Below are 23385 nucleotides of genomic sequence, written 5' to 3' on the forward strand. Positions count from 1 at the left end.
GGGGGAGGGAAAGCTCAGTGGTTTGAGCATTAGCCTGCTAAATCCAGGGTTGTGAGTTCAATCCTTGAGGGGGCCATTTGGGGATTTAGTTGGGGATTGGTTCTGCTTTGAGCAGGGGGTTAGACTAGATGACCTCCTGAGGTCCCTTCCAACCCTAATAATCTAAGGCTAGGGGCTTGTCTATACTTACCGCGCTGGTTCGGCGGCAGGCAATCGAACTTCTGGGTTCGATTTATCGCGTCTTGTCTGGACGCGATAAATCGAACTCAGAAGTGCTCCCCGTTGACTCCGGTAATCCTGCTCGCCGCAAGGAGTACGTGGAGTCGACCGGGGGAGCCTGCCTGCCGGGTCTGGACGGCGGTAAGTTCGAACTAAGGTACGTCGACTTCAGCTATGTTATTCACGTAGCTGAAGTTGCGTACCTTAGTTCGATTTGGGGGTTTAGTGTAGACCAAGCCTTAGTCTACACTACCCGCCTGAATCGGCGGGTAGAAATCGACCTCTCGGGGATCAATTTATCGCGTCCCGTCGGGACGCGACAATAGATCCCCGAATCGGCGCTCTTACTCCACCAGCGGAGGTGGGAGTAAGCGCCGCCGACAGAAAGCCGCAGAAGTCGATTTTGCCGCCGTCCTCACAGCGGGGTAAGTCGGCTGCGATACGTCGAATTCAGCTACGCTATTCACGTAGCTGAATTTGCGTATCTTAAATCGACTCCCCCCTGTAGTGTAGATGTACCCTATGATTCTATGAATGGAGATTAGAATGGTGGCAGAGCTGAAGCAAATTCCTTCTTTAGTTTAAGTTAAACTAGCTATAGGTATGCAGCACCCAGAGTGCCAAAAAAAATGCATAAGAGACTGAATTCAATGGAGCTGTGCCAGAGCTGAGTTGGGGTTTGTTTGGGGTTTTTTAATGACCGTTTGCAGTAGGAGATCATTTAACCTGCCCACACCAGGGGAAAATATTGATACAAATCTTGGGAAAACAGAGGTGATAAGATACAATGCAGATGACTGTTACAATATTCATAGATTTGTAAGCCTGACAAATATTTTATTCTATATTATTTAAAGGTTCATCAGAGTATAGACCCTGATCCTGCAATGTGAACTGATGGTTTGTACCATTACACCCGTGCAGAATGCCAATGAGGTCAACAGGACTCCACATGGATGTAAATGTCAGCACTATCTGATCCATGCGGGTGGTTTTCCATGAGTGCACTCTTATGCCTGTGTAAAGCCCCCATGAAGTCAGTAGACTTACACATGGGCGTAAGTGTCCAACTGCACAGAACAGCCTGGCTGCTCAGGGACTCTGAGAACCGTTCCACCCTCAGACACAATGTAGGAAGAAAGTTAAGCAGCGATCCCATGCACATAAAATCTAACTAGTGAATAGGGAAAGTCTTTTTCTCTTGGACTATTTACAACTTTTTAAAAACATTTGCTAAACCACAGAATGTGAAGCATGATGTTCCTTGTATTTCTGAGGTAAAAAACAAGCATGAATAAAATGAAAACCTTTACAGGGCTTTTGTACATCCTAAAGAAACAAACAAAACCCCCTTTCCCAGAGCCCCGTATTCTGGAAATCTGTGGCAGCAGAGATCACTTACCTAGTTTTATTGCTTGGTAGACATTCTCTGGGTCATGCACTAAGTCACATAGGGCCATCAATGCTCTCTGCCGGGTCAGCAGCTCAGGGGACTGTAACTCCTCATTCAGCTTAGGTAGGGCCCTTGCCCCAAAAGCAATGGGGGCTTTAGTGGGGTCAATGTTGGGGGGCAGTTTGGCTGAGATACGAGCATGTGCCATCCCTAGGTACTATGGGATGGAGTCCCTCTGTTCGCTAGACACCCCAAAAATCACTTTCCCAGAGGGGGTGGCTAAAGTACCCCAGGAAGCAGGAACTCCTGCTTTCAAGACGCACTGAGCCCCCAGCAGAGCTTCTCTGGCAAGGAGTCAAACTATGACGAGCGTAGGACAGAGGATGGGAGGAGGGAGGGACGCGCCCCCCCCCCCCCCCCCCCGTTTATTTCTGTCTCTGTCGAATTCTGCTGCGCTGTTTCGGCGGGACGGTTTGGTTCTGACTGTTGTGAAGCCAAAAAACGGAAGCAAGACTCCCACTGGGGCCGGTTTACAGTGGGGTAGCTGGGGGAGGGGGCTTCTTCCCGCCCCCCAGAAACGTTGAAAACGGCTCCTCTGAGCGAACTACGGGGGCGGGGTCGTTTTCAGGGAACCCCCTGACGCCGTTTGTTCGGTCTGAGGTTTCAAAACAACAACTCGTAAGGGTTTGTCCTGTTTTAAAAAATCCCAACCCGAACGGAGCCAAGTGGGCACCCCCCGCCGGGCCCCGCTCCTCGGGCCCCTGCGCCTCGCCTGGGCCCGCTCACAATTGCTAGGGCCCGGGCCGGCGCTGGTTGCTAAGCAGCGGAGACGCTCTATGTGTGCGCCGGGTTCTGTGAATAGGTAACTGCGGGGCCTGCCACTGCAGGCTACCGGCCTGCGCAAACAGCGCAGCTAAGGCATTCTCCGCTTGTTGCTAAGCAGGGCCAGCGCCAGTGACGTAGTTGGTGAATAGGAAGCTGGGGCCGTTATTAGCGTTGGGAAGGGCACTGAGGAGAGAAGTGACCGAACTATCGAGCTGGGGAGGCGATGTCCCTACTGGATGGACGGGAAGAGAGAGACTCTTAGGAGGGGTGAGCCCCCCCTTCTTAGGGCCGGATAATGGGGGCTCCGCTGACAATCCCCGATGCGGGGAGGGTGTGAGCCCCGCTGAGGAGAGTGTTTATAAATCTCCCTCTGGGGAAAGGGGAGACGCCCCACAACCTGCCCCATTGGGGTGGGGGGCATTGTTAACTATCTCCGGGGGGGGCACCTGTACGCTTTTGCGTGGCTCATTTAAACCCTCCCTTATCAGTGTTTGAAATCTGCCTTCGTCAAATGAGAGCCACGGAGAGGCCCTCGACTAGGATTGTTGGTCTGCTGGTCACTCCCTTTACACACCCTGTCCAGGGTCCCTGGGCCAAATCCTGCCCACAGTTATACTCCCTGCATCCCACTGACATCGCTGGGGCTGCATGGGGTGTAACTGAGGCCAGAATTTGGCCTTCTATCTATCCATCCAGGGGCAGATGTACACAGTATCCCAATGTTTATGACGATACAATTAAATCATTGGTGGAGAAAAGCCAGCACCAGGGTTCACTCTGAGTGAAATGGGAGCGTAGCCTGTATAAAGATTCAAGAATCAGGCCCAAGGATGGGAGGAGAGAAGAAGGAGGTTTGGGGAGGCCAATACAAAATAATGTTGTTTAGGCTGGTCATAAAAAGAAGGAGGTGCATTATTTTCCTGTACCTATTATTTATAGGTAGTAATATTGAACTTGAATGATTTCAGACAGTCAGAATGCAGGGATATTGCACAGTGACTGACATATAACTGTATGCTTATGTCTCTTTTATGCCTCTTTCTGCACTCTAGCTGAGGAGTTCAGGTTTCCATAATTACAGTAAGATTACTTCTCAATAGCTGTGTGATATGCAGATCCCTGTTTTCTGACCATATATGCAGCACGACTATTATCCAAGTGTCTCCTGCAGGCTTAAAGAACTGTACAAACTGTTGGTTATATTTCTGGAGTGGCTGCCACTCACTCGCTTGCTGCATGACTTTGGGCAGATCAGTTAACTTCTCCTTGATTCAATTTCCCAGTCTGCAAAATTAGGATAATAATAATCAACTTTATAAAGTGCTTTGAGGTCCTCAAATGAAAGGTGATATATTTAAATGCAGAATACTGTTATTATTTTGGGGAAAATATGCCAGAATGCTAAAGACCAAACTATATTAAAAAACCTTGGTTTATAATAAGGCAACACTTTTTAATGGACCCATTTGCAGACTATTATTTCTGTAGAAAACAAAATATTTAAAATTATTCTAATATTGACCAAGAGAAAGGCATTGTTTAGTAATTTGATAATGGGACTGGGCAACAGGCACTCCTGAATCCTAATCTTAGCTCTGCCTCTAATTCTTTCTCTAGCCTTGGAAAGTCATTTAGCTGCTGTCTCAGTTTCTCCATTTGTAAAGTGGATTAATATTTGCCTACCTCACAGAACTGATTACAGTAGATAGGTATTTTTTGTGTGAAGTGCCTTGAACATGAAAACAACAATCTAATTGTTAAATGTTATTGGTTCAAGAAAGCCAAAATAAGAGTATCTAACCTGGTTCATGTTATTTGATTTAGAGTTCTACTCTTATAGGGTGAAAGGACAGATCTGCATTAAAATTAGTATCACAAAGGCACAAAACAAGCTCAATATTCTGTGATTTCCTAATAAAAAGAACAATACAAAGGAAGGCTCAGCAGTTGGTTGAAGACATTTTAATCCCTCTGTATGTGAAGAAGTAAAAGTGGATATTGTCTCAGATCAAATATGCATAACAGAAAAACTTGTGTAAGATTATTTGATTTAACAAACAGTGCATACATCATACTAAATCCCCATGCTTCATAGAGATGGCACAGTCCTGTGTTTACCTTCCTTCTACAGGTAGTTCCATTGAAATCAACGGGACACCTCTTATGAATAGTAAGTAAGATTTACGACCTGCTCCTTCTTCTCCCATTTAAATTAATGATAGCTTTGCTATTGACTTCAGTTGGAGCAGAATAGGGTCTCTTGCCTTTTAGTTGAAAAGTATATGTTTAATTTATTTAATTATGTTAAAGCTTTTGCACCTAAAACAATTAGTGAAATGGTTTCTCAGCATGCAGCCTTTTAAGAGAGGAGGAAATTTCAGGCATATTAAAAAAAGGGAAAAAAATCTTAGTATTTCACATCAAACTTATGATTCTAGGGGACTTTGAATCCTTGAAGGTGTGAAATGGCTGTATTAGTGGCCTTGGGGCCTTATGAAAACCACACCATGTGATGCTGGGCAAACCTAAGATATGTAGTAACCATTATTTTGATGCACTGGTTTGTCAACATCCCTCCTGACACATTTTATCGTATGTCACAGAAATAAAACACATAGCTCAGAAAAAAACTTTGGTGGAGCCAAATGCTTGAAAAAGATCCAACTACTGTTTTAAAATAGCTGAGAGTTGGAGCCTATAAATTAGAGACTGAAAAGGGCACAATTATGTGGGAATGCTAGTTAATCTCTCTATAATAAGGTTGATATAAAAACAAAAACATTTTTAAACGATTGAAAGTAAATATAAAATTATGCTTTCCATTAGACATACACTGCTTTGGCTGCTGTTCTTCACCTATGCAGGGTTTTGGCCGTATGTCTTTACTTTATGCATAGATCTACTCATACCCTCATTTTTGGGCCATGCCCACATTTCTTCCTCCACATTACTTTCCAGAGACCCACCACAGATATGACATCTGGATTATTTCCTCTGTGCATTGTTTCCACTTGGTAGACCCTTACACATACACATAAGTGGCCTCAAGACTTGCCTCTGTTTTTCAGTACCAGCCCATTAATGTTTATGGCATAGGATTATGTGGAAGTTTAAAATTTGATACCTTGGTAGGCAGGAAGCATATGTCACTGCAATGCTGATTACCTCAGTCTCAGGGTGCTTTGGGTTCTCACTCAGGCAACCGTGACATGTTCTGGCATCAGGGAAAATCAACTGTTTGTGCAGCTTGTGCTACAAAAATGGTTACTTCCCCACTCTTCACAAAGCAGTTAAATATTCATACCCATGAGCTAATTTTCATTATGTTTGTGCAACAGCTATAATAATCAGAGTTCTTAGACAGGATTTTACAAAGACAACGGTATGGGTCAGTCAGATTAGTAGGATTAACATCAGACAAAGGAATAGATGCTGGCTTGTCTGTCATTGAAAACCACAGTGGCAAACTTTTTTGTTACTGTTAAAATGGTCTTCAAGAAAACATACTTATTTTCTTAATCTCAGAATTTGGGAGCAAATTGTCCAGTAAACCAGCTAGGCCCATGTTGTGGGTTAGAAACTCATTGAGTGTGCACTTGTGGAGTTTCCTCCTACTTCCACTGGGATGTGGGCTCTTCCATTTGCAGAATGGGAGGAGGGTGTCATGAATAACCTGCAGACCTCCCAATATCCACAGGAAACCAGGCCATCCTTACAAAGGACCTGTGCCTCCACTCTGCCTTCTCTCCTACCTCCTTGGTTCTTTGGCAGGAACCATGCTGTCCTGGGCTTCTCCAGAGGCCATTAGCTTTGAAAAACTCCTTCAGGAGTAACAGGGGCAGCATTAATTTATTCTAATTTTCTGAAGGATGTTGGAGAGAAAGATGGAGAATAGCTGGCCTGCCAGACCCAAATTCCCTCTCCATTCATAGTCTGTTTTACATAGAATACTGATAAAGATGTTTCTATAGCACTGATGGAAATGGGGGATGATGCAATGAAGGCAACATGTCCCTTTTCTTTCTCTATGACCAGGTCCCCTCCAACCCTGTAGGCAGAGGGAATGATCTGGGCCTTAATACAGACCTCTGGTCATAGCCAGCTTTAAAGTTTTCTTATTTTCCTTAGTGGTTTTTGACAGCTTTGTATTTCTTAAATCATTATCCATGCTCCCTCATTGTACAGTACAGTTTATTGATTTACTTGCTGGGAGAATGGGACCGAAGCATGAGAAAAGTAAATATACTGGTTACTAACCAAGACAACCAGGTTATTTAAATTGGTTACCTTGGTCTCTTTTGCACTTTGGATTCATTGAGAGTGGTATTGATTTTTATAGTTTTGTGAAAGGACTCTAGGAGACAAGCAGTGACTCAGCCTGTGTACACAGGGCAATTGTGTGATTAGGATGTTCTAGAACAGAATAGAGGGAGGTTAAGGAAGCAGCTCATATGGTGAGACTGTCACCCAGGCATTAAGGTTTTTGTTCTGATTTAAAATGATTAATTTAAAATGTGAAAACTGGCTAAAATTGATCCCCATTAGCCACAAAGGCGTCTTATATGTAAAGGTCCAAATCCTTTATAGATTCCAAGGCTAGAAGGGACCATTGTGATCAGGTAGTGTGACCCTCCTGTATAACACAGGCCATAGAACTTCCCCAAAATAATTCCTAGAATAGATCTTTTGGAAAAACAACCAGTCTTGATTTAAAAATTGCCAGTGAGGGAGAATCCCCCATGACCCTTGGTAAATTGATCTCACCTTGTGCACACATAGATAGGCTAATTTACTTCCCTAGGACCATTCACATGAGTAAAACAAGCTGGATTTAGTCCAGGGGCTGTAGAATTGATAACATTCCAGCTTCTCTGGATGATCTATTGATAGCAAACCCTGGTCTCTTGTTTGTTTTTGCAATATGCTTATGTTCACATGAATGACTAAAAATATTTAAAAGTAACTGCACACAATAGAGAACAAAGCACTGATTCTAGGTAGCAGATTAGGAATTTCAGCTGTGTAATATTCATTGTGTGTAATCTGAACAAATCATTGTCGTTTCTTAATTTTTCATTGTACATTCATGTATTGTCTTGTAAGGTACTGATCCAAGTGGGATTGCCCCTTTGCTCCACGACTGCCAGGCTGGACTCCAGGACTGACCAATAGAATGTGAGAGGTTTCTTTTATTCACAATTTTTAAATCTTATTGAAACAGATGGCGAAATCCTTTGTTATATAAGATTACAATTAATCCATAAACCTGGAATAGAGGGAAGGTTGGTATGCATTGTGTACTAATTAATAGGTAGGGGAGTGCTCCTACCATGCAGATCTGCATTTGATTCCTCAAGGCCCGTCTCTTATTCCCAGGATGTTAGGAGGAGAGATCACTTAAAGGCTTGATAGAACAAACAATTCTTTGTATAAAGGACTCTTTAAAACAGTGTGCTGGTGAACTGTGCACCCTGATTCTGAAGTTGAGCTGAAGTCCATTTAGCTGAAATTCTGAAAATTCCTCCTGGGTTTCACCACATTCTCTCAGGGGTTCCATCATTAGTATCTTAATATTACTTTTTTGCTAATTTCCCAGTCCTCCAGGCCCTTATCTAAGGGGCTGATCCTGCAAGACCTTACTCAGGCCCACCACCCGCTGAATTCAGTGGCACTATTTCCTTAATGGAGAATCAAAGGTCCATCGTGCTTACTAACCAATAGCATCTGACTACCCACATCCATAAGTAACCAGTTCAGCCCTTTAAAACTGCTCCATGTTAGAGAGATCTGCAGTATTCTCATGTAGTTAGTTACTCTCTATTCCAGCTCCGCCTTCAGATGTGGTTGGGGGGGTGTGGAATGTTTCAAACAGTTGCTATGGTCACACAGTAGCATGCGGAGCTGCCGGAGTAGCTGAGAACCTGCTGCATCAGCTGCTACATGGTGAGTCCTACTTGCTACATGATCAGTTTTCTTATTGGAAATGTCTTTATTGTAAGTGCTGGTAGCAGATAATTACTCTAATAAAGGACTTTTCCCCACATCCCTCAAAGCTGCATTGTGTAGGTAGTTGGGGTAACTGGGATTTCTTAATATAATGCATGATTCATATGAACATTACCCTTCTTCCAAGTCACGTTGTGTATTGACTTAATTCTGTCTGAGTTGCTTTTGGAAGACAGTTTTGTTCAATATCAGGAAAAGTGGCAACTTTATCATCCTTCCGCCTCCAACCAATTGGATGAAATGAGATGTCATGTAGGATTTATAATGCAACATGCATTGGGAAGGGGCATGAGGGAGATTTCAAATAACAATATGAGAGACTTTTAAATGTTGTGTTGAGACATGTTACAAAATTATTTATCAGATGGAGAAACTATAAACACTTGTCTGTAAAATTAATCCCTGCGTGAAGGAGTCTCTTCCATCTTACTGAAATGAGACTTGGCTGCATTGTAACCTCAGAAAGCCACTCGTTGCTGTTACAGCAACATAATGAAAGAGTTCCTTTTAGCTAAGAAATGGGGCATTTATTACCAAGTGAAATCAAAGATCTACAAGCAGTGGGCTGCCATCTGCCTGGTTTTGTACCAGGAAAACAAAGATGCAGTATCCATAAAGAATGGTCATTTCCTTTTTTCATTCACGTTTGGGGTCTGCTGAGATGATTCATGATCTTTGTCTGTCTCCTTTACAAGTTTCAGGTCTAATTGAGACAGACTGGATTTGGACAATGAAGTCCAGCCTAATGCATTTGATTCCTCCAGTGAGTAGGGACAGAATAATCTCCCACTTCCCCAAGGTAAGCAGTTCCTCCTCCCTGTGGCCATACAGCTTGGCACCTGGCAGGCTAAGTAGTGCCTTCCCCACCCACCCAGGAGTTTTTTCCTCCCACTTGCATTCAATTATTTTTGCTTTTTTAAAATGCAGAAATTTTAATAATTTCTCAGCATTTCAGAGGGACCAACATCATTTCCCCTTTCTCTTCCAAGGCTGGCATCTCAGTTACCAACCTTGATCCCTTTCTTCAACCAAAAACAGACGTACATCTTGACACAAAAGCCTTGTCTGTAATTCCCACGTGTTCTTTGAACTGACACAGGTAATTGCCACAGTTAGGGAGTTGTTACAGTAGTTTGGGAAAGATGAAAAATGTGGCTGGTATTTAATAGGCAAAAAAGGAAAATAGATTAAGTGGGGTTATAGTATTTGATGGAGTTTCCTTTCTGATGTTCTTTTTTTCAGTTGCTCAAAGGTTCTTTAAATACAATCCTTTTGGGCTGTGCCTGAAATAGTTCATGCTTGATCTCAGCCCAAAGATTTTGTTTTTAATTTGATCAGAGTCAGCTCAGTTGTTTTATAAATTATGTAAGCATGGAGGGAAATACACTTTTTCAAAATATTCCATTTGAAATGTTTGCACTCTTATAATTCCCTCTAGAGAAAGAGGTGTTATTAGCCTCACCCTGCACACCTGTAAAATCTTACAGGATACAAAGATAACAACCATTGCCTAAATCATGGGTTTCAGAGTAGCAGCTGTGTTAGTCTGCATCCCCAAAAAGAACATGAGTACTTGTGGCACCTTAGAGACTAACACATTTATTTGAGCATAAGCTTTCGTGGGCTACAGCCCATTTCACCAGATGCATAGAATGGAACATATAGTAAGAAATATATATACATACAGATAATATGAAAAAGTGGAAGTAGCCATAACAATTGTAAGAGGCTTATTAATTAAGATGAGGTATTATTAGCAGGTGAAAAAAAAACTTTTGTAGTGATAATCAAGATGGCCCATTTTAGACAGTTGACAAGAAGGAGTGAGGATACTTAACATGGGGAAATAGATTCAATATGTGTAATGACCCAGCCACTCCAAGTCTCTATTCAAACCCAAGTTAATGGTATCTAGTTTGCATATTAATTAAAACTTAGCAGTTTCTCGTTGGAGTCTATTTTTGAAGCTTTTCTGTTGCAAAATTGCCACCTTTAAGTCTGTTACTGAGTGACCAGAGAGGTTGAAGTGTTCTCCTACAGGTTTTTGAATGTTATGATTCCTGATGTCAGATTTGTATTCATTTAGTCTTTTGTGTAGAGACTGTCCGGTTTGGCCAATGTACATGGCAGAAGGGCATTGCTGGCACATGATGGCACATATCACATTGGTAGATGTGCAGGTGAACGAGACCCTGATGATGTGGCTAATCTGATTAGGTCCTATAATGGTGTAATTTGAATAAATATGTGGACAGAGTTGGCATTGGGCTTTGTTGCAAGGATAGGTTCCTGGGTCAGTGTTTTTGTTGTGTTGAGTGGTGTGTGGTTGCTGGTGAGTATTTGCTTCAGGTTGGGGGGCTGTCTGTAAGTGAGGAGTGGTTTGTCTCCCAAGATCTGTGAGAGTGAGGGATCATCTTTCAGGATAGGTTGTAGATCTTTGATTATGTGCTGGAGAGGTTTTAGTTGGGGGCTGAAGGTGACGGCTAGTGGTGTTCTGTTATTTTCTTTGTTGGGCCTGTCTTGTAGGAGGTGACTTCTGGGTACTCGTCTTGCTCTGTCAATCTGTTTTTTCACTTCAGCAGGTGGGTATTGTAGTTTTAAGAATGCTTGATAGAGATCTTGTAGGTGCTTGTCTCTGTCTGAGGGATTGGAGCAAATGCGGTTGTATCTTAGAGCTTGGCTGTAGACAATGGATCGTGTGGTGTGTCCTGGATGGAAGCTGGAGGCATGTAGGTAAGTATAGCTGTCAGTAGGTTTCCGGTATAGGGTGGTGTTTATGTGACCATCGCTTATTAGCATAGTAGTGTCCAGGAAATGGACCGCTTGTGTGGATTGGTTTAGGCTGAGGTTGATGGTGGGATTGAAATTGTTGAAATCATGGTGGAATTCCTCAAGGGCTTCCTTTCCATGGGTCCAAATGATGAAGAGGGAGGGGATAGCTCAGTGGGATCTGGGGCAAAATCAGTACTTGGTCCTGCTAGTGAAGGCAGGGGGCTGGACTCGATGACATTTCAAGGTCCTTTCCAGTTCTAGGAGATAGGATATCTCCATTTGAAAAAAAAAAAAAAGATGTCATCAGTGTAGCACAAGTAAAGTAGGGGCGTTAGGGGACGAGAGCTAAGGAAGCGTTGTTCTAAGTCAGCCATAAAATGTTGGCATACTGAGGGGCCATGCGGGTACCCATAGCAGTGCCACTGACTTAAAGGTATATATTGTCCCCAAATATGAAATAATTGTGGATGAGGACAAAGTCCACATCGCAGGCTTGTTCACCTGCACATCTACCAGTGTGATATATGCCAGCAATGCCCCTCTGTCATGTACATTGGCCAAACCAGATAGTCTCTACACAAAAGAATAAATGGACACAAATCTGACATCAGGAATCATAACATTCAAAAACCTGTAGGAGAACACTTCAACCTCTCTGGTCACTCAGTAACAGACTTAAAGGTGACAATTTTGCAACAGAAAAGCTTCAAAAATAGACTCCAACAAGAAACTGCTGAGTTTGAGTTAATATGCAAACTAGATACCATTAACTTGGGTTTGAATAGAGACTGGGAGTGGCTGGGTCATTACACATATTGAATCTATTTCCCCATGTTAAGTATCCTCATACCTTCTTGTCAGCTGTCTAAAATGGGCTATCTTGATTATCACTACAAAATTTTGTTTTCGCCTGCTGATAATACCTCATCTTAATTAATTAGCCTCTTACAGTTGGCTAATTACTTCCACCTTTTCATATTCTCTGTATTTATATATATTTCTTACTATATGTTCCATGCTATGCATCTTATGAAGTGGGCTGTAGCCCACGAAAGCTTATGCTCAAATAATTTTGTTAGTCTCTAAGGTGCCACAAGTACTCATGTTCTTTTTGCCTAAATCATGCAACAGTCAGAGCAGTGTACAATAACCGTAAGAATAAAAGACCAGCCATACTGGGTCCAGTGGTCCATTTAGCCCAATATCCTGTGTTCTGACAGTGGCCAATGCCAGGTGCTTCAGGGGGAATGAACAGAACAGGTAATAATCAAGTGATCCGTCCCCTGTCGCCCATTCCCAGCTTCTGGCAAACAGGATAGGGACACTTAAATTCATGATACTATAACTGAATTTAAGAAATAGCAGGGATTAATTGGGAGGGTTGTGGGAGTGGGAAGGGAAGGGAAATCAAGCCTGCTTTATTAGAAATCAGTCATAACAGAAAGAGCTCCCTGCACAAGATGAGGTATAAAAGACAGGGTAGTAAAAATGACCTGATGGATAGCATGACCAAAACTGAATTTTTTTCATTTATGGGGGAAATTAAAGTTCCTGAATCTTTAACGCCAGACAAAAAATACAGAGGTATCTTGTGTACTGTGGAGTTTATCTAGGGATTTATATGATGAAGGAGGCTTACACTCAAAAAAGTGATAAAATAAGTGATGGAGAAGATACTTTTGTTGTCTGAAGAGGAAGCTGCTGGTCTTCTTGGGAAGTTATTCCTGATTGACTCCATGTGTGGATGCTTTTAATCTGGAATAGTTAATCCACTTTAAATTCACACCCTGTTTTATTCCAGATTAATTTTCACGTGTAGACAAACCCACATACGGTGTAGCCTCACTGCCTGTTAATCCAGGGAATCTTTCTCCCCTACCTGTCCTTGATGAGGGCTTCAAATTCATCACCTTGTTAATTTGTTCCTGTCTGGCTGGACGCCTTACATATTAGACATCATCTCACAATATATTCAAGTGACTGCTCTGTATTATCTGCAGTGGTACACGCCAGAGGCCTGTCTCCAGTTCAAAGACCACTTCCATGCACTGGTCAGGAGTGCCTGTCAGCAACGCAACACTGGGACAGTTGGGTGAGTCTCTGTAATAAACTGGCCTTTACATTTTAAAAAAAATTTTAAGTTCTTGTATATACCCACTTTCCTTAGTGTCTTAGCCTCACTTCTCCCCTGCCTCCATGTATTTTAGGCCACTTAAGCTGTCTCTACTGGAATTCTCAGCCATGTTTGACAATAGTTGTCCAATGCAGTTTCCTCTGCTTCCCACAAACTGGTGTTGAAGTCGTTTTTCCTGCTGATGTAGACAGGGTCAGCCAAATTCAACAACTTGGGTCAACCATGGTCAGGGTCATCCAAGTCCAAAGGGTCAACCATTATTTTTAAATGGGTATGGAAGTCTGTTTATCCTGTGCACACTAGCAGGACAACCAAGTTCAAAATTAGCAGTAGGGAATAGGATAGATGCAGCCTTGCTGTCGTCCTCTCAGTTGATACCAATACTGATTGAGTATAGAAAACCAGTAATTAATACAAATTTTTGGGCCAAATTCTGTTTTCATTTACACTGGTGTAAATGTGGAGTGGCTCCATTTTCAGTCAATGGAGTTGCCTAGGAATCTGGCTGTAATCCTTCAAAACTATTTCTTTCAGAAAAACTGACATTTTATACCTTCTCCTTAAAGTTGGAGCATTATTCTGGAGAAGACTAATATATTGTGCTGAGAAATGCAAATCAATTTTCTTGTGCCTTTCATAATGCTTCTTGAATTGTTTTTTTTTAAATGTCATCTCTCCCAGAGCAGGATTTCCTTTTACTTGTTCTTTCAGTGAAATAATAATGTTAAATTTCACAAACTCAGCCTTATGATTTCATTGCTGAGTCAATTCAGAGAGCTGAGCTGTGAGGGAGATCATCCCTATTCAACTACAATAAATAGTTTAAAAATAAAATTGAGAAAGTTATGGGCAAAATATGTCAATGATATAAATATTCTCTTTTTGGGGGGTTTGCTCCAGTGTGAAAATCTCTCTCTAAGGGAAACTAACAGTATTTTGAGTACTCAAAATGTAGTTTACTATTCTTAAAGACAAAACTTGTTAATTTTATTGAGCTATATCCATCTTTAAGCAGAACTCCTCATTCATCTTACTGGGGAGTCTTGCTTAAAAACTGAGGATATAAGGGCATACTATGGCCCTGTATTGCTACTTTTTCTTTGTTGTACATCTGTTGCAGGTAGCAGGGTCATTTTCTGAATCTTCAGCATGCTGGCAAAATATTATTTACTGAACAGAAATATTCTTCTCATCTGTAACCCAGACATTATTGCTTTTACAAGAATTATAGCAACTCCCCTTTCATTTAATCTGGCCCCAGTGAATGGCTAAAAGGATTTTTATTTTGGCTCCTTAATAAAATTAAAGCCCTCTCTTTTCAATGGTCACTAGATCAGACCATTCTTATGCTGCTTCTTGGTAGACAGCTGATGGTTTGACCCCATATATGCAAAACAAGAGCACTATATGTCATGAACAGCTGTTATTTTCCTTTCCTATTATTATTAATGTGGAATATTTTTCTTTGGATGCAACAAGATAGTGTGAGCAGTTCAGTGACTGGTGGACCATATATTAGGTCTCAGTTCATGTTCCATCAGTGTGGGAGCCCCAGAGTATTTTGTTCTACTAGGAGTTAATGGAAGTCACATACTCAAACAGTTATATTCTTCTTTTGATTCCTTTTGCCTTTAATGTAGCTGATTTCATCAAGTATCATATCATCAGCAGTTAATAATCAGGGATCAGAATTTCATGGAGCTGTGATATAACCTGATATATTGTTGAATAAAATTTGTTTCTCTTTTAAAAAGTCAGTATAGAACTATTAAATCTACTAAGGTATTACTGTAGCATACACACAAGAGACACTACATTATCATTCAGAGGTTGGTTCATCGAATACAGTCACAGTTACCCACCCACTGCAGCTCCTTAAAGACATATTAAATTACAATTTTAAGAGTACAACTTGAGTCACTTAAAGCCCATCTGCTGCTTCCTGTGGGAGGATCCAGAGCAAAGAGGATTATTTGAAGCCAGCCTCAGATTAATACTATTCCAAATAGTCAGGAAATCTTTTGGCACTAAACGCTGTGTTTTCTCCAGAGATAAATCTCACAGTAGATTAGTCATTAGCAGATATTTTCTTGTTCAGATCCACAGGACCCGATGCTGTGCCATTCAAGTCAACGAGTCTTGCTATTGATTTTAGTGGCAGCAGGATTGAGGCCGCACATTTCCACATGCTCACAAATACACAGATTCTTGTATGCCGTTATGTGCAAATGCTCACACCTGCACACACACACATAAACATACACAGTACAAGCATTCTTAGTAGGAGAGAGTCTCTGCCCCAAAGAATTTACAATCTAAGAAAAACTGGACAATGTAAGAAGCACACTATTTATCTCTGTTCACAGTATTCAGTTCTTTTTGCAATTACAAATTCAGGGGCCTCCCTTCTCCTCCTTTAGTAATTGCAAATTCAGGCTCTGATACTGCAGTTGATTAAGCTAGGGCGGACTCTTGCTGCTGCACACATTCTGCGAAAACATACCACTCTGCCTGTGCATTACAGCTTACTGGATAGGAGCCTAAATCACCATTATATGGTAAGAATATTGAAACTAAGGGCAAGTCTACACTACAGAGCTACATCAGCACAACTGCAGTGTGTCTGGTGAAGACGTGCTATGCCGATGAGGGAGTGCTTTCCTGTCGGCACAATTACTCCACCTCGCCGAGAAGCAGAAGCTATGTTGGCAGGAGAGCATCTCCCACTGACATAGCACCGGTATGGACAGTACCAAACTTGCGTCGCTCAGGGGAGGGGTACTTTTTCACACCCCTGAGCAACGTAAGTTATATTGACTTAGGCTGTAGCGTAGACCTGCCCTAGTAGTAACAGTATTGAACAATAACAAAATATTTGTTACAGGCTGAAAATATCCAAAGTGGTTGTGGTAGGAGACCTCTATGTTGGGAAAACCAGCCTCATCAACAGGTACGGTATATCTCAGCAGATTGGGTTTGCTGTTTAAATGTATAGCAATTTCTCTGCATGCTGGACTCTGTTCCTTTACCATCTATGTTTTCAGGATGATTGCCTCATTGTAGTAAGGACTTTCAGTTTTCTATTAAATCAATAATAAAAATATTAAATATTTTTCTTCACCCCTATGCTGATCACAGTGCCCCACATTGTCTGTCTCAAGGTGGTTTGGGGGCATTAAACTGAAGGAAAACCAGAAAACCTACGATAGGCACTAAAATTCACTACAGCATCATAGAAAATCCCTGTTAGCATCTTGATCAATCCTTTTTGGCAGTGTAGGATTATTCCCTCTATGGTATATTCTCAAATATTTTGACCAGTCTCGTTTTAAATGATCCAAGATATGGGGCTTTCAACATTTCCTTTGGAGGGCTGGAGTGGCCCTCAGATTCTCAGTCTTCTTTGGAGAATTGTTCCTTAAAACGTTTTTAAAAGATCTTGCCTATTCACTGACCCCAATAAAAGGAGCTCAGGCTAGAGCACTCTCCTGAGAGGTGGGAGACCCCCCCCCCCATTCAAATCCTTTCTCTCACTCCAGCAGAGTCCCAGGCACGTGTACTAACCAAAGCATTAATTTCATTGATTCTTCCCAGAATACTAAGGCCAGTTCTATACTTTATGATGTGATGACTGTATCGGGATATGGAATTTAAGTAGCTTGTTATCACTATAGCTTCGTTACTACCCTCACAATTTCAGTCAGTTCCTCAATATTGGTAAGAAGTAGATTCTGGATGGTTTCTCATCCTTTTGGATAATTAATTTTTTCTCTACTTAACGTGATCCATATTCATCTATATTTGCCACCTAGCAGATATCCCTTATAAATAAAGTATTCCATGGTTTTAATTTCTTTGATAGTCAAAAAATAGTTTATTCTGGTTTTCTCCAGTCCTGGGGGTCTGTTAGGTTACGTCTACATTACAACTGGGAGCACGCATCCCAGCGTAGGTAGACAGACTCACTGTGAGTGGGGCTTGAGCTAGCATGCTAAAAATAGCAATGTGGACGTTGCAGCTTGGGAGGCAACACAGGCTCTCAAGTCCATCCGACCCTCTGGATCTGAGCTTGGATAACTAGCCCAAGTCTCTGCTGGGGCCACGACAGCCACACGGCTATTCTTAGCATGCTAGCTCAAGGCCTGCTAGCACAAGTCTGTCTACCCGGGCTGGGAGGCTCATTCTCAGCTGCAGTGTAGACATACCCTTAAATAAGCCCACTATAGTTTTCCCTTTGTTTCATTTACTATATCCTTACTCAGAGTAACTACCCTCTTCATTATCAATTTGTTTCTCATTGATTTGGTAAATATTTTTGAAATACAATGTGACTGAATAGAAATCTTCTGATCCACAGTTATTTAACTCCTCCCTATATAACACACCTTGCACAATACTGAGGCATGATACGAAATTTAAAAAACATGATGCTTTTGGCTTTCTCCTAATACTTTTTTCATTGCAGGTTTTGTAAAGATATTTTTGACCGAGACTACAAGGCAACCATTGGAGTGGATTTTGAAATTGAACGGTTTGAAATAGCTGGAGTGCCATATAATCTCCAGATGTAAGTTGGAACGTTATAGTACCAGCTGTTTTCTTTCTTGCATGCCTACAGTTTGAACAGAACTTGAATTGCTACAGGCTTTAGTGGTATCAAAACCTCTGGTTTATATTCCACACAACATAGTGCAGTGTGAGAAACACCTGCTATTCTTGGACACTGAAGAATTTCAAGATTTTAGTATAAACCTCATTCTGTTGGGTTCCTTATCTCTGAAAGCTTTATAATTGTACCACCCACACTCACCTTAGATACCATGTCTGATTTTTGTTAGTTGGGGTCTTTCTTTTTACTCAGTTTTCCTGTAAGATTGAATGAAGCCCTGAACAGCAAATTATATCCTGGGCTACATCTGTCCCACTTTGTTGCCTTCAGTGGGAGTACATGGATGTAGATGAGCACACTGTTTGGTTTTATGAGATTCGGGCTTTGCTCCTGCACCCATTGAAGTCAGTGGCAAAGCTCTCGGTGGCGTAGGATCAAGCACTAAGGCCCAGATCCACAAACCACAGACTTAGGTGCTTAAATTTCATCTTCAGATTCCAGTTTTGGCTCTACTGTGATCCACAAAACTATTGCCAAATCCTGTAGATGCCTAAACTCACTTGGTTCTAAAGTTTTCTGGGTGAAAGCTCCCTCAGCGCCTAAGTTTCTGCCTCTGGGCATGCACACTTCTACCTCATTCTAAGTGTCTGGATGCCTATCTCCTGCCTAAACCTCAGACTAATCTACAAACCAGGGGAAGATAGGTGTTCTGCCTAAATCGTGTGCAGGGCCCAATCCACTAGGCTTGGTCAGAGACCACCTATTGTATCGGGTCCCATTCAAAATTTTGCTGGAGGAGGAAGTAGTGCTTTCCACTTATAACTGTTAGCCCAATGGTTAGTACACGTGCCTGGGACTCTGCTGGAGTGAGAGAAAGGATTTGAACGGGGAGTCTCCCACCTCTCAGGAGAGTGCTCTAGCCACTGAGCTTTGGAGCTCCTTCAATCTCTCCTGCTGAAGCTATTCTAGCTTGGATAAATAAAGAGCAATTGGAGCAGGGGGATTGGAACCTGGGTCTCCCATCTCCTTCAGTGGTTGCTTTAACCACTGGCTACAGAACCAATCTCTCTGTCTCTTCCCCCAATGACTTTTTCACTGTGGATAGATACTTAAATAGTCACTGAGTCAGAGATAGACGCCTAGACTCCCTGTACTAACTCAGGTTTTGTGGCTCATAATGGTGTTACTGTGATTTTCTGCACACCTAAAAGTTAGGTGCTGCGATGCTCAGCACTGCAACACCTAAGACCCTTTGTGGATCTGGGCCTAAATGACTTCCCCAAAGCTAAATTGTGTCTGTGCTGAGAATAGCAAATACAGGGTTAAAATGCCTTGATTAAAATAATGGTGCTTTACACTTTACAGGATGTCTAACAGAGCTTAATGGGTAACATATTCCAGATGGTAACACTTCTCTGGTATCACATTCTTCTCCAACTTGTACCAGTCTGTTGCTTCATTAGTGTGTTTGCTCAGGTTGCACTGGGTTTGATTGACCTGAAATTTCTCTTTTCCTTCTGCACAGATGGGACACAGCAGGTCAGGAAAAGTTCAAGTGCATTGCATCTGCTTACTACAGAGGAGCAGAGGGTGAGTAAGTCAGAAAGCACTTCACAGTCAGGATCAAATTAATTGTGCTCTCACTGTATGCTTCAGGAGCTGAGTTGAACCCGTAAGATTTCTAATTCACTGTCTCATTTAATTATTTTTTCTGTGCTGTTTTTATTGCAGTTATTATAACAGTGTTTGATCTGGCTGATATCCAGACTTTGGAACACACGAAGTAAGTTCCTGGCCAAGTCTTTGAGATTTTAGTAAAAGGTCTCCAGCATAAAACTGAACTGGGAATTAAAATTCACTGGGCTTGATTTTATGTGTAGGTATCTTACTAAGCCAGAAAAATGAAGGGTGGATTTAGCCAATGTGTCTGAATAATTTAGTGTCTCAAATGTTACTCATTTCCTAGGCTTTCTACTTACCAAATAGCATTTTCTTACTCCAGTACTGTCTGTAGTGATGATTCTGATAGAAAAGATTCTGGTACTTAGATTTAAAGCAGAATGTGGGCTGTAAAGGGGAGGGAATGGGATACTGGAGAGACTACCTTGCACAGATCAGTCATAAGTACTGCAGTGTCTGCAGCATGTACAAATATCATTTTATTAAATAGTGTCTCTGCTTAGTAGAAGGTTGAAGTCTGGGGGCCTAATTTTTCTTTCACTTACATTGGTAACTCAAAGATGACTCCACCTAAATCAATGGCGTTTCACAGGTGTAAAACTGGTGTGAGATAAGCATCAGGCACAACTTCATAGTGATCTTTTCCATTATGTGGCTGAGTAGATTCTTGCCCCAGTGGGAGTTTCTCTCGCTTTCCTTCACTCTTTCTTCTTCTCTGCTTCAACATTCATCTTTTTCATTCTCCCTCTGCTTCTCACTCTCTCTTCCTGTTCTTGCATCTTATTCCTTATCTCTGGGCTGTGTCACCATTACTTTGGCCACATCCCTTGCTGTGGGTGAATAGTGTGGCACTTTTGCATTCCTTCTATAGGGGCTCTGATCACTGTTGGACTTACATTCTAAAGTGGGCAAGCTTGGCTGAAACAAGAACTACTTTCACAGGATGGTAAGTGTGTATCCAGATGAGCTAGAATAGCTTCCAAGCCATTTATTCTCTAGTGGGAAAGACACATGACACATCAGCATCTTCCTCTTCTCTCATTCTCTTTGTTGTTGGTTTCTTTGTCTCTTTCCCTTTTCCTCCATAAACCTCTATTTCTTTCGCTCCTCTTTGCCCTCTTTCTTCCTCTCTAATTACACCTTACTTCTCCTGTTCTGTGTTTCAGGCAGTGGCTAGAGGATGCATTGAGGGAGAATGAGCCAGGGTCCAGCTTCATCTTTCTGGTTGGAACAAAAAAAGATTTAGTGGTAAGTAAGACAAAGACAGTTCATAAAATTTGTTTCCCCTAACTCATTTCAGCGAATTTCCATTTGAAGTTAAGTCCAGATATTGAGTCCCCAAAACATGTGGTAGCTGCTGCAAAGATCTTGAGAAACAAACTGTATAATTACCAAAGCAAAGAGAAGTCATGTAGACGTGGAGCAGTAAGCTTCACAGAATGGAGCAGAGTGAACATTTTCTAGAGAGATGGAGGTCACCAAATCACTCCCTGTTCTGTTGGAGGCACAGCTTTACCAAACACACCTGGAGGTCCCAGATGACTGGAAAAAGGCTAATGTAGTGCCCATCTTTAAAAAAGGGAAGAAGGAGGATCCGGGGAACTACAGGCCAGTCAGCCTCACTTCAGTCCCTGGAAAAATCATGGAGCAGGTCCTCAAGGAATCAATTATGAAACATTTAGAGGAGAGGAAAGTGATCAGGAACAGTCAGCATGGATTCACCAAGGGGAGGTCATGCCTGACTAACCTAATTGCCTTCTATGATGAGATAACTGGCTCTGTGGATGAGGGGAAAGCAGTGGATGTGTTATTCCTTGACTTTAGCAAAGCTTTTGATACGGTCTCCCACAGTATTCTTGCCGCCAAGTTAAAGAAGTATGGGCTGGATGAAGGGACTGTAAGGTGGATAGAAAGCTGGCTAGATCGTCAGGCTCAACGGGTAGTGATCAATGGCTCCATGTCTAGTTGGCAGCCGGTTTCAAGCGGAGTGCCCCAAGGGTCGGTCCTGGGGCCGGTTTTGTTTAATATCTTTATTAATGATCTGGAGGATGGTGTGGACTGCACTCTCAGCAAGTTTGCAGATGACACTAAACTAGGAGGCGTGGTAGATACACTAGAGGGTAGGGTTCGGATACAGAGGGACCTAGACAAATTAGAGGATTGGGCCAAAAAAAACCTGATGAGGTTCAACAAGGACAAGTGCAGAGTCCTGCACTTAGGACGGAAGAATCCCATGCACTGCTGCAGACTAGGGACCGAATGGCTAGGTAGCAGTTCTGCAGAAAAGGACGTAGGGGTCACAGTGGACGAGAAGCTGGATATGAGTCAACAGTGTGCTCTTGTTGCCAAGAAGGCTAACGGCATTTTGGGCTGTATAAGTAGGGGCATTGCCAGCAGATCGAGGAACGTGATCGTTCCCCTATATTCGACATTGGTGAGGCCTCATCTGGAATACTGTGTCCAGTTTTGGGCCCCACACTACAAGAAGGATGTGGAAAAATTGGAAAGAGTCCAACGGAGGGCAACAAAAATGATTAGGGGTCTGGAGCACATGACTTATGAGGAGAGGCTAAGGGAACTGGGATTGTTTAGTCTCCAGAAGAGAAGAATGAGGGGGGATTTGATAGCAGCCTTCAGCTACCTGAAGGGGGGTTCCAAAGAGGATGGAGCTCGGCTGTTCTCAGTGGTGGCAGATGGCAGAACAAGGAGCCATGGTCTCAAGTTGCAGTGGGGGAGGTTTAGGTTGGATATTAGGAAAAACTATTTCACTAGGAGGGTGGTGAAACACTGGAATGCGTTACCTAGGGAGGTGGTGGAGTCTCCTTCCTTAGAGGTTTTTAAGGCCCGGCTTGACAAAGCCCTGGCTGGGATGATTTAGTTGGGAATTGGTCCTGCTTTGAGCAGGGGGTTGGACTAGATGACCTCTTGAGGTCCCTTCCAACCCTGATATTCTATGATTCTATGATTCTATGACCTGAAGTCACACACAGCAAAGTTTAAGACCTGAGAAGATTCAGTGCCATGGTAACACCCCTAAAGACTGCTATGTAGACAATGGATTTAAAAGCTCAGTTATGTCCCCACCCCCTGCTTCTTTGCGGGGGTCATTTGCAAAAGGAGGAGGGAGCAGTTGGCCTCTTCAGACTTGAGTTTATCTCCTTCATTAGCCACCACCCTGTCAAAATTTAATGATTCAAAAGTAAACACCCTTTCCTGCTGTTTAGCTATATTTTCTTTCAGTTGCTGCCTGCAATGCTACTCATATCCCTAAAGCTCCGTAGCCCACTTACTTTCCATCAGTTCCTTGGCTGTCTGAAGGAGTGCTAATGCATCCCAGAAGGCTTTGCTCCTATCAATTACAACATGTGAAGCTCTTAAAATCTTCTGGCCTGTATCAGGGCAGCAGATAGTGTAGGTAGCAGAAAAAATTAAACAGGTTTGAGAGGTCAGGGGACACGAGAGATGGGCTCAGGTGGAACTGGAAGTAAGAAGAAATTCTGTTTGGAGGAATGTGGGACTTTGTCTTGTGTGGCAGAAGAATATTGGATTAAAACTGGAAAGATGTCAGCAGGTACAATAGGCTGATTATTAGATTCCCCACCTATAAATACTCTTGAGGTGCTTGCTGATCATCTATCACTCTCCCAGATGCACTTTGAGTAATTGTAAGCCAGTGAACAGTGGCTGAAGCAGTGAGAAGCTGTTAATGGAGCTAGTGGCAATGAGAAACTGACTTGGGTCCTGATC

General features: G+C 42.4%; 2 protein-coding genes across 9 annotated transcripts in view; one reads left to right on the plus strand and one right to left on the minus strand.

The window, feature by feature from the left end:
• RSPH14 (radial spoke head 14 homolog) overlaps positions 1 to 2477 on the minus strand; it is a 197402-nt gene extending 194925 nt beyond the window's left edge. The window contains exon 1 of the mRNA XM_005288616.5: positions 1622 to 2477. Coding sequence (XP_005288673.1) covers positions 1622 to 1820 — 199 coding nt within the window. The 5' untranslated portion in view covers positions 1821 to 2477. The remainder of the gene's footprint in view (positions 1 to 1621) is intronic.
• Positions 2478 to 2563: 86 nt separating this feature from the next.
• Positions 2564 to 23385, plus strand: part of RAB36 (RAB36, member RAS oncogene family) — a 34775-nt gene continuing 13953 nt past the window's right edge. The window contains exons 1-11 of one of the 8 annotated variants that reach the window (XM_024108683.3): positions 2564 to 2704; positions 4569 to 4607; positions 7541 to 7612; positions 8264 to 8380; positions 9139 to 9242; positions 13216 to 13307; positions 16234 to 16299; positions 17815 to 17916; positions 19484 to 19548; positions 19690 to 19741; positions 20805 to 20886. In XM_024108683.3, the coding sequence (XP_023964451.2) occupies positions 9174 to 9242; positions 13216 to 13307; positions 16234 to 16299; positions 17815 to 17916; positions 19484 to 19548; positions 19690 to 19741; positions 20805 to 20886 (528 nt within the window). In that variant the 5' untranslated portion in view covers positions 2564 to 2704; positions 4569 to 4607; positions 7541 to 7612; positions 8264 to 8380; positions 9139 to 9173. The remainder of the gene's footprint in view (positions 2705 to 4568; positions 4608 to 7540; positions 7613 to 8263; positions 8381 to 9138; positions 9243 to 13215; positions 13308 to 16233; positions 16300 to 17814; positions 17917 to 19483; positions 19549 to 19689; positions 19742 to 20804; positions 20887 to 23385) is intronic. The other 7 variants (XM_008172027.4, XM_065567921.1, XM_065567920.1 and 4 more) reach the window with 7 other exon arrangements.

This window comes from Chrysemys picta, chromosome 15 (assembly GCF_011386835.1).
Source record: "Chrysemys picta bellii isolate R12L10 chromosome 15, ASM1138683v2, whole genome shotgun sequence".
In the NCBI taxonomy this organism is placed as follows: Eukaryota; Metazoa; Chordata; order Testudines; family Emydidae; genus Chrysemys; species Chrysemys picta.